At 35.2% G+C, this 19,306-nt stretch overlaps 1 protein-coding gene across 4 annotated transcripts in view; it reads right to left on the reverse strand.

Moving 5' to 3' along the window:
* ST7L (suppression of tumorigenicity 7 like) overlaps window positions 1–19,306 on the reverse strand; it is a 73,814-nt gene that overhangs the window by 27,528 nt on the left and 26,980 nt on the right. For 3 of the 4 annotated variants that reach the window (XM_045801497.2, XM_087866172.1, XM_045801496.2), the window contains exons 9-11: window positions 19,031–19,145; window positions 16,995–17,067; window positions 15,781–15,883 (exon numbers count right to left, since the gene is read on the reverse strand). In XM_045801497.2, coding sequence (XP_045657453.1) covers window positions 15,781–15,883; window positions 16,995–17,067; window positions 19,031–19,145 — 291 coding nt within the window. Of the gene's footprint in view, window positions 1–566; window positions 13,628–15,780; window positions 15,884–16,994; window positions 17,068–19,030; window positions 19,146–19,306 lie in introns of those variants that run through there. The other variant, XM_087866173.1, reaches the window with a different exon arrangement.

The raw sequence follows: 19,306 nt of genomic DNA on the forward strand, positions 1-19,306 counted from the left end.
ACATGAAGAAAGATGCAAAATTAACCACTCATACATCATCTTTACTATTAAAGTGGTCAACTTAAAACAAAACTTTTCAAAAAATATTTAGTTAGCAAAATACTTCCTCCAAAGACTAAGACCAGAGTACCTTTCCCCTACTAGGCCGGTCTGAAACAGCCTCTTTGGTTCTACCTAATTTGATACCAAATTATGTGTCATAAGGTCCAAACCACATTAACTTCTGTTATAAAATATAGAAAGAGAAACACTCCTAAGAAGTGTTGTAAATGATATCCTCTCAAACTTTAAATTCTAAGTTCCTCAGGTTGTTACACAAACTAAGGAGATAAACAACATAAATTTGAGCTGAAATTTGTGAAACACTTTGTAAAACTGCTATAAGCAGGAAGAGACAAAAAGTTGTGGTTTCAAAATTGAGCCTTAGGTTATTAATCGATATATATGTATGTATTATATTAATATATCTAAAATAAGTTTTTCTTTTTTATGAAATGTGCCTTTCCAACACTCACTGAGCTTCATGCCTGTCTTTAATTACTCCTACTCCTATACCTCAATAAAGCTTGAAAAAAAAAAAAGAATAGTTAATCTTGATGTCTCTGGCTCTCTCCTCAAAGCGTACGAATGCAGTCTGCTCATCAATTTATTTTAGCAGATGTCACAAGCTATGAGATTATTTACTAATCCAGTTTGGGGACTTAACATTTCCCATTCAGTTTCTTAAAGGAATGCAGCAGAGGTTGTGTCCTGGTCAAGCAAAGCCCATTTGCTGCCTGGTTGGGTTCTCTCCCCTTAGTGCCTTGGGCCTATATTCAGGAGGGTAATATTCTTTCTAATCCTCTCTAATCCTTGCCCATTTTTTTAAAACACAGTAAAAGATCACTCGCACCAGGCGGCTGTGGGAAAATGGACTCAAATAGCTGACCTCTGACATGACTCCTTATGTTCTTAGCAAGTGCACTAAGAGCTTCTTCAGTAGGAAGAAAAAAAAAAAAAGCAGCAATCACAATGGAATCTCCATCATAAAAAGAGTATCTCATTTTTAGAAGAAAACTGTTTTAATACGAAAACTGTTTAATATGATAAAGTCCTTTCTATTAAAGTTCTGCTTCATTTTACAGGTAGAGGAGACGAAGTAACCCAAATTATTTTCAATGAGTTTTAGAACCCTGAAACTTTAAACTAAACCTACCTTGGTAGCCACTTAGCAAATGGTGAGCCAAAGATAGTTAACAATTATTCAAACTTAGAGAAAATTTCAACTAAATATGTCAAGAAATACTTTTTTGAACAGCAACTATATATCTATATTTTCACTGTTTAATGATCTGAGTGACAATTCAGATAGCAGTCAAACATATACGGCATGTTTACTAGGAACTGACTTCAGGAGTTTATATTTTAAAATCTTTGCCATTTAATCATTAAAAAAAATCTTCCTTATGCTATCTTATTTTTCATTACGTCTCACCTACAAGCAAATGTCCTTTCCAATTTGACTTTAAAAACAAAGCAATTCTTACGTTTCAGTTTCTAATCAAACCCTAAAATAAAGTTTCACCCTCAAAATATAAGAGACAATTTTCAGTTTAAAGAAAGTATCTTTAAAATAGGTAATTATAGGATTATGACTTATTTTATTTCCTTCACAAACTGCTACTCAGGAATTTCTGCTACCCGGCATAAGCTGTAAGGTACTACACAATAGAAACCATACTTCACATTCTTCTATAGCACCTGGCACACTACACTCCCAAACTAACTGACCTGATCCAATATATATAGCTAAAATGTCTTTAGACCCATGTTTATATTTCAGTTTTTACTTAAAGGTCTTTTTTAACTCTCTGAGCAAACTAAAAACAAAACAAACTTCTGCTACCTAGACTTTTATTTTTCTGTGAATAAGAATATGAAAGGCTGAAAACTGAAGAGCGGTTGGTTTGGTTTGAGTTTTTTTCCTGCTTCTGAAAGTACATGCTTAGTGCACAAAAATTCAAACATTGCAGAATTACATAGTAGAAATACTATATTAAAAGATTGGAGAATAAGGGCACCTGGGTGGCTCAGTCAGTTGAGCATCTGACTCTTGGTTTCAGCTCAGGTCACGATTTCAGGGTTGTGAGGCCAAGCCCCACATTGGGCTCCACATTAGCTCGGAGTCTGCTTTAGAGTCTGTCTCTCCCTCTGCCCCTCCCCCTGCTCACACTCTCATGCCCTCTCTCTAAAATAAAATAAATAAATAAAAAATTTTTTAAAAAAAAGATTGGAGAATGAAAGAATAAAGAGAAAAGGATAATCTAATTTATATTTGTCTGGATTTCTTTACACATAACCACCTTAAAAACAGGATCAAACTTTTATGTAACTCACTTTTTACTTCACAAAATATCTTGCACATCTCTTCTTATCTCTATATAGATCTAACTCATTATTTTTAATTGTTGTAGTGTTTCATTTGAGCTGAGTTATTTTATAAGAAATAAGGTCATGCTGAAATTGTACTACTATTCTTAAAAGGCCAAAATAGTAACATTAAGCAAAACTCACAAAAATATTAAGATGGCTTCAAAATTCCAAAAAGTGATGGGATCTAAAATTTTACTTTGTTTAACTTAAGACAGGTCTTTATAGCAAAATAAGTCTAAAATACAGACTTGTCTATTAACCAAACATTCTCTGAATGCCCATTATGTGTTAAGCAGAGTTTCAGACATAAAATGATATGTAAAACAAGAATTCTGCTTTTTAGGGAACTAAGGAAGAGACATACAAACAGACCAAAACACAAAACCAAACCCAAGATATGATTAAGGCATGGAAGGAATGCAGAAGAGAGAGCCATTATCTCTGCTTGGGAGAAATGATAAAGACAGCTCTACAGAAGAGGCAGCAGATGAGCAAGATCCTGAAGAACGAGCAGAAACTTACCATGTAGAGAAGAGAGCAAGTGTATGTGCAAAGGTAGGGAGACATGATGAGACATGACCAATCCAGGGACTAATGAGATAAGGAGCAAACCGGAAGTGGCAAGGAATAAGGCTGGAGACAGATGCCCGGCCCAAACTGTGAAGGGTTTCTGTACCTGCAATACTAAGGGGCTGGTCCTTATCTGGTAGGTGATAAGGAACAAGGAGAGCTCTTTAAGCAGAGCAGCTCTGCTATTTAGGTAGACAACTCCAGCCAGGGCCAGTATGCAGATGGGATTATGGCAGGGAGACTACCGAGAAATACGTTTTAATCATCCAAGCAAAAGATGGAAAGTACTTAAGATTATTTCTATATCTTTATCTGTATATTTAGAAATGCATAGAAAATGTCTGGCCATCATGTAAACCAAACAGTGGCTACATGACAGAAGTAGAATTGGGAGAGGAAGAATTGGATTTTTTATTTTATAAGCTTCTGAAGGGTCTGATTCCTTTTTTAAGAAGCACTAATTACTTTTATAATAACAATGATAATTTTTTAAAGAGCAGGTAGTGAGGGCATACACTGGTCAGTGACAGAGGGGATGGAGTAGATGGCTAGATCTGAAAGACATTTCAAAGGTTATGAGTTGCCAGTTTGGGAAGGGCAGAAGTAAAGATTAATGATGAGAAGATGAAAATGAAGACATAAATCAAAATACAGAAATAAGGAGGGACAAATTGGAGAAGAAACTTAAAAATAAGATTTAAAAAATTCAGTTTGAGGGGCACCTGGGGGCCTCAATCCGTTAAGCGTCAGAATCTTGATTCTATCTCAGGTCATGATCTCAAGGTTGTGTGATGCAGCCCTGAGTCGGGCTCTGTGCTCAACACGGGGTCTGCTTGTCCCTCTCCCTCTACTCCCCTGCCCACTTGCTCTCTCGCTCAAAGAAACAAAATCTTTAAAAAAAAATTCCTTTTGAGACACATTGAAATGGCTGAGGTACCTATCAGATATCCAGGTAAAAATGTCCAGAACTAGACAGAAATACAAGTCTATAGACAAGGAAGGAAGTCCGAGTTAAAACATACATGTTTGGAAATTATCAGCAAATAAAATATAGTCTAAGACATAAACCAAGCCTGGTACCCAGTATATGCTGCAGGACCTTCCGTATTACCTCCAAATCACTCTACTATTATATCTGGAACAGAACCAAAATTGTTGGAACAATTTGTATCCAACTATGGACAACATACTCAAATGATTACTCAAGTCTCTTGCTTTTCCCTAAAAATTAAAAAAAAAATAAAGCTATTTTAGAAGTTATAGTTTAAAAAAAAAAGACATAAATGACGTATGGTCTGAGGTCTTTTTTATTCTAAAACCATACCTATGCTTACACTCAAATTCACTTTAATTTTGAATTGCTTTGATCTTTATATTATCTTTAGGTGACTTTGTTTCTATTACTTTGTAAATCTTACAACAGCTTTTGACCAAAAGCAATATAATTCTGACCTGAAGTAATGATAATACTTTATAATCTTCCTCTTAAAAGCAGAGGTTAAAGAAAAATCTCTCTGAAGGCATCTGAAATTAAGGTACTTTGCTCTTGATCAGTCATGCACATCAAGAACCAATTTATCTCTGCAATTAGTTTTCTCAGTGCACATTCTATGAGATTGGACAGGCAGGCTGAATGCAAAGAGTCTACATGGACATGTATTAGGGGGGAGACTAAAGACAGTTCCCAGAAAGAAAGTAAACAGAATTGCTATATGAATAAACTGAAAGAAAACCTAATACTCCCGGCAGCCTCAGGAGCAAAGAGAAAGTGATCTTATATTGAAAAGAAAAGGAAGGGAGACTAGAGAGGGCGTTTGCCACAGGAAAACTTCTTTCCACATCATCCTACAGAGCAGTACCTCAAGAGGTAAGCATTTTACATAATCACTCTTCCAGCTAGGCCACAACATAACCCAACAGAAAGGCAAAGTGCCTTTCTGTGCCCTAAGTTTGGGTCGGAGACTTCAACACCACTTCCCATTTCTCCTTTGATTCCTGCCATGCCACTAAGTCTCAGTCAAGTGCGTGTTTCCCTCTTTTATCCTTCATATATGCTGCTATAATATAGGTAGTTTGGCCAATATATTGTAAGCTTGCTGCTAAAGAGCTGGTATCTTCTGTTAGTGGATGGGACTCATAACATCCTACATGCTTCGATTTCTGATCAATCAGAATGGATTTTTCCTTCTCTGTATCAACTTATTTTTAAAATTCCCCTTGCACTTAAAGAAACCTCCAGGCATGGTCTGGTTTCTTGGCAACACAAAACAGCTTTTTTTTTTTTTTTGTAAAAATAATAGTTTTTAAAAGCTACCCATAACATATTCTGAAACATGTGCTCAAGTTGTTACTTTGTTTTTAAATGTTCTACTTTACTCTTCCCTCAATAGCTTCTCTTGCAAGACACAAATAAATTGTCTTTAGGGTACTAATTCAAATTCGTTAATTCCTAAACTGTCTCCGTAACCTCACCTTTACCTTATCTCAACAAAAGAATCCCCAAATCTGACACATGCTAAGGCCGATAATATTCACAAGAAAAGAGTGCACACAGAACAGCTTAAACAGGAAGAGACAATGGTAGTGGAGGTGTAATAAAGCAATAATCGCCATGATCAGTACTCTTGCCTGATACTCAGACATTGTGTTAAGCGCTTCATATATATCATTACATTTAATCAGAAGGCATGATACTTTGACAGCGCTTTCCAGGATGAGTCAAATTCTTTTTCTTTACTGAGGTATAAACAGTAAAACGCACAGACCTAACGCCTGCAAATGTAGACAAGCGATACCCAAATGAAGACATAGAACACTTCCATACCCCCAGGGAGTTCTTCTTTCCAGTTAATTCTCTACCTTGACCACCTTATGCAACCACTATTCTGATTTCTACCAGCACAGTTCACCTTTGTGTCACATTTTTGTATTATTTTGTACCATACTTTATTTTTGAGATTCATCCGTATTCTACTTGTATCAGTTCTTTTTATTGCTGAATAGTAACCCCCCTGAATAAATCTACCACAATTTGTCCATTTACTTGTTAAAGCACATGTGGGTTGTTTCCAGTTTGGGGCTATCATGAATAAAGCTGCTGTGAACGTTCACATCCTTTTTGGAAAAACAGAGTTTCATTTCTCTTGGGTCTACACCTTGGAGTGGAATTGCTGGGTCATAGAGTGAGATGTATGTTTAACTTTCTAAGAAATTGCCAAATAGTTTTCTAAAGTGGTTGTATCATTTTATACTTTTAGCAGCAAAGTGTCAGAGCTCTAATTGTTATACAACCTTACCAACATTTTATCAGTCTTTTTCATTATAGCCATTCTGGTAGGTATGAAGCAGCACCCTGTTGTGATTTCACATTGCATTTCCCTGATAACTAATGATGTTGAACACATCTTTACGTGTTTATTGGACATTCCAGTATCTTCTTTTATGAAGTATCTGTTCAAGGCTTTTGGTCATTTTTCACACTTTCTATATTTACATATTCTGGAGAGGAGTCCTTTGCCAAAAGAATCAGTTGCAAAAAAATTTATTCCTGTCTGTACCTTGCCTTGTCATTTTCTTAACATTGTCTTCAATGAGCAGAATTTTAATTTTTGAAAAGTCCAATTTATAATTTTTTCCTCTTATAATTGCCTTTTGTGTCCTTGGAAATCTTTACCAACCCCAAAGTTTCAAAGATATTCTTAGATGTTTTCTTCTAATGTTGTATAGTTTTAGCTTTTAGATTTAGGTCAATGAGCCATCTTAAATTAATGTTTACGCATGCTATGAGAAAAATTCATGATTTTTCCCCCAGACATTCAGATGTTCTACCACCATTTGCTGAAGAGTTTCTTTTCCCCATTGAATTATATTAGTACTTTTGTAAAAAAAATCAATGGACAGTATGTATGTGGATATATTTCTGGACTTTCTATTCTGTGATTTTTTTAAAAGATTTTATGTATTTATTTGTCAGAGAGAGCACAAGCAGGAGGAGTGGCATGTAGAGGGAGAGGCAGGTTCCTCGCTGAGGAAGGAGCCCGATGCCGGACTCAATCCCAGGACCCTGGGATCATGACCAGAGCCAAAGGCAGACGCTTAACCAACTGAGCCACCCAGGCATCCCTGTGATTTTGTTTTAAGATAATTATTTCAGGGTGCCTGGGTGGCTCAGTCGGGTAAGCGTCCAACTCTTGGTTTTAGCACAGGTTGTGATCTCATGGATTGTGGGATCAAGCCCTGTGTTGGGCTCTGTACTCAGCAGGGAGTCTGCTTGAGATTCTCTCTCTTCCTCTCCCTCTGCCCTTCTCCTCCACACTGTCGCTCTGGCGTGCACTCTCTCTCTAAAACAAATATATAAATCTTTTTAAAAAGATAATTATTTCAAATTTAAATATAAAAACAATAAAATTTAGAAGAATTTGGTGGTAATATACTTAGAAAACAAACCTTCAATGAAATATTGCAGTAAGCTATTGCTAGATTCTAAGTTAAAGCTGGACAATACTATTTTAACTGATATGTGAAGTGTCATAAGTCAACAATCACATCCATATAGGTCACTGACACTCATGGATTTAATACTTACAATTTCAGTCATCTATGGTATCTCTAAACATCCATGATTTATAAAGCCATCATTTTGCTAAGGTACAAATTTGAATCATGAGCTCTGAGGCTTGTGCGCACATGTGAGTAACTTACCTAATGAGTAACCCTGACTCTTCAGCATTCACATCTCAGCAAGGTTCATGACCTATCCTCATGTTTACATTTCAGGGTGAAGTTATGTTATAGTGGTATTTTCAACTATAGAGATTCACAGTGGTTTTGGACCATATTAATCAATAGCTTACTATAAGAATAACGTTAAAGAATACCTTCTGTAATAAAAAGACAAGCTTAAAAGTGTTCAAAGGATTTGAATAAACGTTTATCCAAAGAAGTTATACAAATGGCCAAAAAGCACATTAAAAGATGTTTGACATCATTAGTCATTAAGGAAATGCAAACCAAAACCACAACGAGACACCGTTCACACCTACTAAGATAACTATAATCAAAAGACGAACAATAACAAGTGTTGGCATGGATGTGTGGAAGTTGAAACCCTCACACATTGCTGGTGGGAATGTAAAACAGCACAGCCACTTTGGATAACAGTTTGGAAGTCTCTCAAAAGGTTAAATGTGGAATTACCATATGATCCAACAATTCTGCCTCTAGGTTTATAGCCAAGAAGTGAAACCACATGTTCACACAAAAATGTGCACATGAATATTCATTACATCATTGTTCAAAATAGCCAAAAAGTGGGACCAACCTAAATGGCCATCAATTGATGAATAAACAAAATGTAGCATATCCACACAATGGAATATTATTCAGCCATAAAAAGGAATGAAGTGTTGATACATGCTACATTATGCTAAGTGAAACAAGTCAGACACAAAAGGCCACATATTCTATGATTCCAAATCCACAGACACAGAAAGTAGATCAGTGGATGCCAGAGATTAAGGAAGAAAAGAATGGGGAGTGACTATTAATAGGTACAAGGTGGGGTTCATTCTGGGGCAATGAAAATGTTCTAGTATTAGATAGAGGATGATGATTGCAGAGCCTTACGAATATATTAAAAACCACTGAATTGCGTACTTGAAAAGGGTGAATTTTATGGTACGTGAATTATCTCAATTTAAAAAAAGAATACCTTCTATAAAACGCTTTGATGGTTGGATAATAAAGGATATGAGACACTAGAATGACTGAAGCTGGAATAGTTAGAAGGTATGAAACATTTTCTCTTAAAAAAGAACCTATTTCTATGGTAGCTGAAAGATGCACAATCTTTTTCTTGTTTGGTGACTAAAAAAAATTTTGAACCAAAGCCATAGCTAGGTAATGAAGAACAAGTCAAAACCCATGAAAACATGCTGTTCTAATTTTTTGCTATTACTATCATAGTTACTGTACACTGAAATTCATTCAGTAGATTAAAAAAATCTGTACAATCAATATTAATGAAATATCTAAAGCAAATTCATAGCCTGAAGAGATGTGATTTTTCTCTATTGCGCTTCTAATAGTTTCCAGCTTTAACAAATAGCACAGCTCTAGACCTGCAGCCATTTCTTGTTGTAGTCATGTGGACAGTTGCCAAAAAATATTTCCTGCTAAAAGAGCTTTATCCTCTGTCATTTTACTGGTAAGATTCATACAACATTTGACAAATTTGCATAATAAATTTGTAAGAATAAAAGATTAAATTTATTTATTTATTTATGTAAAGGTCACTGTTCATTAGGTTAAATAAGTTATCACAACCCACAGTTGAAGTCTGAAGAAGAAAACTCCTAAAGCCCTTTATGTTTGCTTGGCTCCAGCTGAAAGGCAGGGATGGAGAACATAACTAGTGGAGGGGGGATCTGAATCAGTACATACTTCATCACTTGTAAAACCCTAGCAAAAACGGCCTTACAGACCGGAGGTCTCCCAGTTCATACAACACCAATGTTATTTAGGTGGGATATTATCCAAGTTGTTGGAGCTTAAAACTTCTCCAAAAAACCTTAATAATGATCGTGTTTGAAAATACCCAGCCTGGGGGCGCCTGGGTGGCACAGCGGTTAAGCGTCTGCCTTCGGCTCAGGGCGTGATCCCGGCGTTATGGGATTGAGCCCCGCATCAGGCTCCTCTGCTATGAGCCTGCTTCTTTCTCTCCCACTCCCCCTGCTTGTGTTCCCTCTCTCGCTGGCTGTCTCTATCTCTGTTGAATAAATAAATAAAATCTTAAAAAAAAAAAAAAAGGAAAAGAAAATACCCAGGCTGAAGTGTATATCCACAAACAATACTGTAAGGCTTATCGCACTATTCTACTTAGCTAGATACTTTGATAGAGTTGAACTGACAACTGGCTTTGATGTTTAGTTGGAGGGAAAATACTTAAATTTCTACCTACAAATAAAAATGATTTTAAAATGTTAAAGTATATACACATTATATACTAAATATATACTTAAATTATATATTATAGTTTTACTGAGATACATATTTCATATCACAAAGTTCAGCATTGTCAGTATACAGTTCAATAATTTTTAGTAAATTTATACAGTTGTGCAACCATCACCACAAAAAGTTCCTCATGCCAGTCTGCAGTCGGACATCCACACTCCCATCCCCAGTTCCAGGGAACCACTGATCTGCTTTTTGTGTCTATAGTTTTCCCTGCTCAAGAAATTTCATATTAATGAAATCATATAATATGTTGTCTTTTGTGTCTGCTTTCTCTCACTTGGCATAAATAGTATTTAAGGTCCATCTATGTTGTTACAAGTACTTACAGTTTGTTCCTTTTAGTGCTAAGAAGTGTTCCATTGTATGGAGATAACTACAATTTATTTGTTCACTCACTTGTTTTTGGACTATTTCAAGTTTTTGCCTATTGTGAATAATACTATTATGAGCACTTGCATACAAGTCTCTGTATGGACATATGTTTTTATTGCTCTTGGGTAGATATCTAGGACTGAAACTGATGGGTCATATGGCAAGCATATGTTTAACTGCAAAATTGTTTCCAAAGTAGCTGTACTATTTTATATGCCCAGCAGCAATGTATGCAGTTTCTCCACATCCTTGCCAACACTTGATTTTGTCCGTCTTTGTGAGTATAGCCATTTGAGTGGGTAAAAAGTAATATCATATTGTGCTTTTAATTTGTATTTCCCCAATGACCAATGATGCTATCTTCTCATGTGCTTATTACCTATTCATATATCTTCTTTGGTGAAGCAACTATTCAATCCTTTACTAATTAGTTTTTAATTAAGTTGTTTGTCCTCTTATTATTGAGTTGCAAGAGTTCTTTATAAGTTTTGGATATGGACCCTTAACAGTATATGATTTGCAAATATTTTTCTCTAGTCTTTGGCTTTCCATTTTCTTAATGATGTTTTTTGAAGAGCAAAAGCTTTAAGGAATCCAATTTATCCATTTTTTTTTAATGGATCATGCTTCTGAAGAAATCTTTGCCTAACCCGAGGTCACAAAGATTTTCTTCTGTTTCCTTCTCCAAGTTTTATAATTTTACCTCTTACATTTAGATCTATGTTCTATATTGAGTTCATTTTTGTAAATGGTGTGAAGGAAGGGTCTGGGTTCTTTTTTTCTTTCTTTTCCTCCATATAGATACCTGATTGTTGCAGTACCGTTTGTTCCAGCCCCATAACAAAGACTATCCTTTCCCATTGAATTGCTTTGGAACTCTTGTTGAAAATCAATTGATCATCATAGAGTTTATTTCAGAATTCTTTATTGTCTTCTATTGATCTATATTTTAACATTTATGCCAATATTGTTTTAACTACTATAGCTTAAAAAGGTCTTGAAATTGGGTAAAGTTGGGTAACTTAAGAGTTTTGTTCTTCTTTCTCAAAATTGTTTTGGCTATTCTATGTCCTTTGCATTTTCATATCAATTTTAGGATGAGCTGGTGAATTTCTACAAACAAGCCTGACAGGATTTTAATAGGAATTAGATTGAATCTACAGATCAATTTGGGAAGAACTGTGGTCTTAACAGTATTGAGTCTTCTAATCCACATACATGGCACACATCTCCATTTATTTAGGTCTCCTTTAACTTCTCATGTGTGTGTTTAAAGTAAAAAAAAAAAAAAAAGTATCCCTAAAAGCATTATAGATTATCTAGAGCAGATTCAATCTGGAGATTAATATATTTTATCTATCCAACAATTTAATTTAATTAGGGCAATGCCTGGGATTTCTACTACCCTCCCTCCACCCAAGTGCCTCCAGCAGTAGTTCTGAAGACCAATGCACAATGCACATTATCAGAATTTTTACTGCTGAGAATACATTTTGCATGAGAGCATTTTTGAAGCAGAAAACAAGTCCAGAACTACAGGGCGCAGATTTTGTTATTTTGAGTGGGAATTAAATAAAAATTTTAGACACCTTAGTGATGTATTTAACTTTAATAGTTCTGATTGATAACTGCTGCTTATCTTCTCACAAGGGAACAGATTTCTATCCCATCCTGGATAATAACAATAAAAATCACTTCTGAAATGTTTACTGTGTGTCAGGCATTCTGACACGCTTAAAAGACACAACTCTAAGGGATAAGGAATATTAGCCCCATTTTATATACGCGGTCACTGAAGTCCAGAGAAGCTGAGTAATTTGTCCAAGGTCACACAGCTAGGAAGTAGTGGAGCCAGAATTCAAACCTAGGCAGTATAGCTGCAGAATCCATTCTCTTAACCACTCTGCAGCATGACGGAGCACAGCATTTCATATAGAAGGATTTTCAAGCCTCTGCTTCCAGTAACTGAAGACTGGATAATTCAGATCAACCCTCTCAGACAACAAAATATTTTTAAAAACCTAATCAAATACATCAGAGAATTAACAAAGGGAAAGAAATCGACAAACAGCCCAAAGAAGGCAGCAATAAGAGAAGTAAGCCACATTTCAGGCTTTTTCTTTTACCACAGAGACATTTGCCAATTTTGGACAAGATGGCTAAGAGGCTGCTCAACCTTTTCGCCAGTTTTATAAGGCTAAAGGAATAAAAGTCAGGAGTTCATGGTGTGTTAAGAGCCAGAGCCTTGGTAAAACACTCAGGATTGAACTGGGACCCAGAAACGCTGCATCCCAGGAATAAGGGTGAACCAGAAATAAACCCAGACTTTCATGAATTTCAGCCCAGTTTCTAGTCATCTGGGAAGACCAGAAAATATCAATCCCTGAAATGGAATTAAGGTGATTCTGTCCTGCTGGTTGCTTCTTCTAAGCATCTCAGAGCAAAGAAAATCCTCTCTGAAGGAAGACATTATTATCTGAGGTTTCAAGTTATTTCTACATTTTTTCCCAATAAAATAGCGGGTATTTTTTTCCCCATAAAAATAGTGGGTCAAAGAAAATCAGGCATAAGAGAAAACGAGACAAGCAGAAATAATGTAGCAGAAAAAAACACATTATAGAAACAGACACAGAAGTTCCAGATATGCGGATTATCAGAGAAAGACTTTAAGATAACTACTTTAAACTATTTTCAGAGAGATAAAAGAGTATATTTTAAATTTTGGCAGAGAATTACAAACAATAAATAACACAGGAGATGTGAAAAATAAACAGAAATTCAAGAATTGAAAAATGTTTCAAAGGAGTGAAATCACACACAGTATGTTCTCTGGCCATAATGCAATTACACTAGAAATCACTGATAAAAAGATAATCTTCACATGTTTGGAAATTAAGAAATAGCTAAACAGAATAAATATATCTCTAAACCAAAGAGGAAATCAAGATGGAAATTAGAAAATATGCTGAATTTAATAAAACAAAAAATATTGCTATCCAATGCAGTTAACATTGTACCTACAGGTTTACAGACTTGAACAGATACATTAGAAAGAAGAAAGGCTGAAAAATGTGTTAACTACCTATACAAAAAAATACAGGAAATAAAAAAATTATAAAATAGATCCAAAGAAAGTTGAAGAAAGGCCATAAAGAACAGAAATGAATGAACCAGGAAACAAATGGTAGAGCAGACTGACAAAGCTGGAGCTTGGTTCTTTGCAAAGACTAATAAAATTGATAGATCCCTTGGGAATCTGGTTAAGAAAATAAAAAAGATAACTAGTGTTAGGAACTAAACAGTGGATATCACAACTGATCCTGCAAACATTAACAAGATAACAAAAGGATTTTATGAAATCTTTGTGCCAATAAATTTCAAAATTTTGATGAAATGAATTCCTAGAAAAAATGCAACTTCAAAAAACCAACAAAAGAAGAAATTTGAATAGTTATGGAATGGCTAAAGAAACTAAACTTATAATTAACCTATTAAACTAATGAAATGAAATTTGTAATGAAAATCCTCACAAAGAAAACTCCAGAATCAGGGGTGCCTGGCTGGCTCAGTCGGTAGAGCACGTGACTCTTTTTTTTTTTTTTTAAAGATTTTTATTTATTTATTAGACAGCCAGCGAGAGAAGGAACACAAGCAGGGGGAGTGGGAGAGGAAGAAGCAGGCTCATAGTAGAAGAGCCTGATGTGGGGCTCGATCCTGAAACGCCGGGATCACGCCCTGAGCCGAAGGCAGACGCTTAACCGCTGTGCCACCCAGGCGCCCCAGAGCACGTGACTCTTGATCTTAGGGTTGTAAGTTTGAGCCCACACTGGGTCTAGAGATTACTTAAAAAAAATAAAATCTTTAAGAAAAAGAAAAGAAAACTCCAGAATCAGATAGTTTTATCAGCAAATTCTACCAATCATTTAAGGCAGAAATAATTCTAATTTTACACAAATTATTCCACAGAATTTAAAAAGAGAGAGAGAAACCACTCCTTCACTTATTTTATAAAGCCAACAATGAAAAGTATAGACCAAAAATAGAGGAAAAAAAGAAAGTGAACATAATTATCAGAACAGTGATTACCTTTAGGCAGGACGGAAAAGGTGTAACTAGGAAAGGGCAGGCAGGTGGGCTTCTGGGGACTGACAATGTTGTTTCTTGACCTCAGTGGCAGTTTCCACTCATTTGCTTTACAATAAATCACTAAGATGCACATTTCTGCTTTTTACACTTTGCTGTATATGTAATATAATTCACAGTAAAATTTTTATTTAAATTTATGGGACTAGTGTCACTTAATAAGAGAATGATACGAATATTTGTTGACTGTCATTCTTAGAGTGCAGTAATTTTCTTGATTCTATTTATACTTACTCTAAAAGATTTACAACTTCCACTTCTTGGAGATTATCTTTTAGAGATTAATCTCTTTAATGTTTACTTGCTTCCAAATTCCATTAATGCCCATTACACTGGAATCAATAGTTATATTACACTTAGTAATAAAGGCACCTATTCTTGAATATTCTATACTTCCTAACATGGGGCATGACTTTAAAAACCCAAAATTTAATCTTGGGTGACAAGACACAAAGATTAACCAATAATCTGTATGTCTGCAAGGTATACAATATAAAGACAAATGAGATGGGTATAGATTCATCTGGGACTAAATAAACATCAACTCGGCAGTTTTTCTGGGAACTTCCACATCTGTTTCCTATCATTGATTATTTTAATCTATTTGTCTTCAGTCTTTGTCTATCTAGCCCTAGTTCAAAACCCAGGCATCTGTCTAGATGTAAACAGCTTTTACAGCAACAGGAAATTTGATTTAATGATCTTAAAAATGAATGATCTTTTATTAAGACCACACCATTTTATTTCTTCTCTGTAACTAAAGTAAAAGGAACCGCTAAATGAACACATTTCAAATTTTATTTTGACAGCAATTACAAAGCCTTCAGTGAACTACTACTCCTATTCACCTCTCTGAATGCCTTTAAGATCCCCTTTACAGTCAATAAGTATCAAAATGTAACAGACTGGGGGTGCCTGGGTGGTGCAGTCAGTTGAGGTTGAGCGTCCAACTCTTGGTTTCAGCTCAGGTTGTGATCTCAGGGACATGAGATCGAGCCCTGCCTTACACTTGGAGCTCAGTGCGGAGTCTGCTTGGGGCTCTCTCTCCCTCTCCCTCTGCCACTGCCCCCAACGTGCATGCTCATGCACTCTCTCTCAAATAAATAAATAAATAAATAAATAAATAAATAAATAAATATTTAAAATACATATAACAGGCTGAAATAATTCTGACTTGAATTATGGAGACCCAAATTTTGGTCTACATACTTTTATGAATTTGATAAACTCAAATAAAAGTAGCACTTTCATCATAAAATTTCTCACTTTTGGAACATGAGGATTAAATTCCACAGCTCTATGAATTGCTTCCACAGCATTAATTTCTGCTGTGCTTAGCCCTCTTCTGGAAGCTGTTTCAGGAGAGAATCTGTAAGAAAACCACAAAATGAAGAAATGAATATAAAAATCCATGGATTTTGATCATAATCTAACTTCCCGAAGCAGGGGTTTCTGGTGATAGCCGAAGACAAAGCCAAATAATAGTAAACATGAAAGTAAAGCCCTTGGTTCAACATATAAAGAAGGGCAGTGTAGGAAATGGAAATCTTCAAATTTAGGTAATGAAAGCCTTCTGGAGAAGTCCACTGGCACATTCTGGGAAAGGTAATAAAATAAGAAATGCTACATAGGGACATCCAGAGAATCTCATGAAATAGAAGTACATTCTTATCAAATTTTCACTTAGAGGAAACAGACTGTGAATATTCCATTCTAGTTCATATTGAGACATAGTAATCTAAGGCGAAAAGAAAATGGTTGCCACTTGGTTTCCGAAAATCTTATCTGTGGAATAAAGAGAAATTCATTAAGGACAGCCAGAAAGACAAGGGAAACAGAATAATTTAGAATTATAATCTCAGAACAGACAGCATGAAACTATTTCCCTACCATATACCTTATCATTATCATCATAGCCACTACGTATTCCATGTACATCCTAGCATTGTTTTAAGCATCTAACACACAAAATCCTCACACAACCATGCTACAGTATTATTATGCTGATTTTACAGAGAGGAAGAGACTCAAACTGATTAATGTGCCCAAAGTTCCACAGCTGGTATGCAGTAGACTTTGAATTGGAATCCAGGTTTATTTAGCTCTAAAAACCGTGCTCTTCCCACTACACTGTAAGAAGCTTCAAAGTCCCATGAGATCAAGCGTTATTCAAAAGGAAACAAGGAGGAAAAAGCATTGTTTAAAGTCAGTGGTGAGAAACATAATACAGGTTTCCCCTGTAATCTGCAAGTACAGCGTTCCTAAGAAACTTTCCTAAGCTGGAATGGTGTAAAGGGAAGAAGCAATTACCATTTCATAAATGTGAGCATCCTGTTTGGATTTCTTTTGGTTAGCAAACACAGGTATTACTGTAGGTGTCTTGTAAAAGTGAAGTGGCATAAAGTGAACTTTCAGATAGCAGGGGAAACCTGTATTGAGTTTAGTAGTCTTTCTAAATTACTGTGGTTTTCAATACTTACTTATCTGAAACAGTCCTTGTCTTCAATAGTGCTGCGGTGTAACAGATTGCTGCCGACTTTGGAAGGCTTATATCTGTAATTGTAATTTTCAACTTGGGTTAAGAATCACAAAAAATATCTTAAGACAATTTTTACTAAGAAAAATTCCTGGTAGAAATTCAACAGATACACTATAGTAGTAGAAACAGGTGGACATGTTGGAAGAGCTGAGTTTTAATCCTGGTTCTAGTATTTACTAGCTATGCATCCCTGTACTAGTAGCAACTTCTTTAACCTTTAACGTCAGTTTTTTCTTCTCAAAATAGAGAAATAGTACTTTTCTAGCAGAGATTAAATTATGTCTGTGAAAGCCCTCAGTACAACGGTAAAAGGACTCAACAAATGTTTATAATAATCTGTTTACAATAATAGTATTCAGGGAAAAAGACATAGTATAGCTAGAACTATTGAAAACTCCACCTATTCACAGAGAAAAACTAAGATTAAAAAAAAAAAAAAGAAATATTTAACAGGAGTTATATCCAGGTAATATAACAGGTAATTTTAATTTTTTCTTCTTCCAATGTTTTTTGTATTTTCTACATTGTCTTAAAGGATTTTTTCATAAAATAAAAAATAATCAGGAATTATAATATAATTAATTACACCAAGGCTTTCTTAAAGAATGCCCAAAATAATGTTATCAGGAGAGTAGTACTAGCGGACTCTCAAAGTTTTAGATTCCGGAGTTATACCAATAAATCAAGAACTAAAGAAATAAATTTGCTTTTAAGTTCTACAGGATTCTAGAATGGTAAAAACTGGGGAATCATGAAAACAACTGAAAACACAGGAGCATATTTAAGTTGTTAGTTTTATTTTATTTTGAATAAATCAGGTCCTATCTGATTTTTTGTATTTGGTTCCTAAGCTTGTTCACTGTATCATAAGCAGGCCACGGACCCGATAAGTTACATATGGAAAGAATTTTTCACAAATTTCTCCATGAGCCTACACTATTGTGAAGCACTTGTAAGAATTCCAGATGTTTAAAAGAAATAAACTTCTCTTTCCAAGTGTGACACATTTCAAACTTTCCAAGTCATGGGGATTCCCAAGCTAATGGCTAGGAACTTACAACAGAGCAAGGGTGAACATGTGACCTGTACATGCTATGTTATAGTGAAAGAAAGATATGACCAGAAACATTATGCTAGTTAGGATGTTTTCATCTTGAGGTTAAAAGCTGATGCCTCACTCAGAATGAGCAGAATGGTCATACTTCTTAAAAATTCTCCCAATTCCATTTGTGGTGAACTGGCACTGCTCAGTATAATAATAAAAACAGCCAATATATATCGACTTCTTACTCCTGGAAAACTAATAAAGAAATGGAATACCTGGATTTAAGTGTTGGCTAGCCACACTTACTGGCTGGGAGACCTTACCCAATTACTTAACCTTCTTCAACTACAGTTTCCTTGTTTACTATCAAGAGTAAAAAAACTTGTCCTACCACCTCACAAGATTGTTAAACTGATCATATGAAATAATTATACTTTGTAACCAAAAAGCATTGTAAAAATGTTATTTCTGAATTTCTTAAACATACCATAAAGCAACTTCTGTTAACTGTCTCTGACAGTCCAAAACAAATGAGGTACCATCTTATGTCCACAGCACCCCATACTTTTCCAATTATCTCACCTAACACACTATGCTTCAATATAGCTACTATTTGTCTGTACGTTCCTTTACTAAACTGTAAATCCTACAAGGACTAAGTCCATGTCTTCTTGTTCACCATTGTATTCCAAGCCCCTCACTCAATAAACAAATGAATAAATTTTTACAGAAGAAAGGTTCCTCCTTGTAGGCTTTTGCTCCCAAAAGTCTTGAGAAAGAAGACACTATAACTTGTATCCATGGATTCTAAATACTGACTAGTAAGAATGGGAAGACAAAATCAAAGAAATACCAGAATAGGATCGCATCTATGATTACATAATTGAAAAAATATTTTAGCCATGCTATCAACTAAGTCAATTATCACTTACCATCATATTTTGCTAGGACTGCCTGAACATCTGCATAGGCCTGTAATTCTAAAAGTGATTCTAGGAGATTCTCATGGATGTTCAACATGGTAAGAGGAGGAAATTCTTTCATCAGCTGTACATTAAAAGGAAAAAAGATTAAAATTATAGCAAAGGAACTCAATAGAGCTGAATCTGATTCATTAAAGGAGAAATTCTTTAGTTTCTTAACAAAACTGTGGAGATTCAACCCTTAGAAATATACGTGTTTTTAAGGAAATATTTTGTTATAAAACC

The sequence above is a fragment of the Ursus americanus genome, chromosome 12 (assembly GCF_024610735.1).
Source record: "Ursus americanus isolate L20-20 chromosome 12, mUrsAme1.1.p, whole genome shotgun sequence".
Classification (NCBI taxonomy): domain Eukaryota; kingdom Metazoa; phylum Chordata; class Mammalia; order Carnivora; family Ursidae; genus Ursus; species Ursus americanus.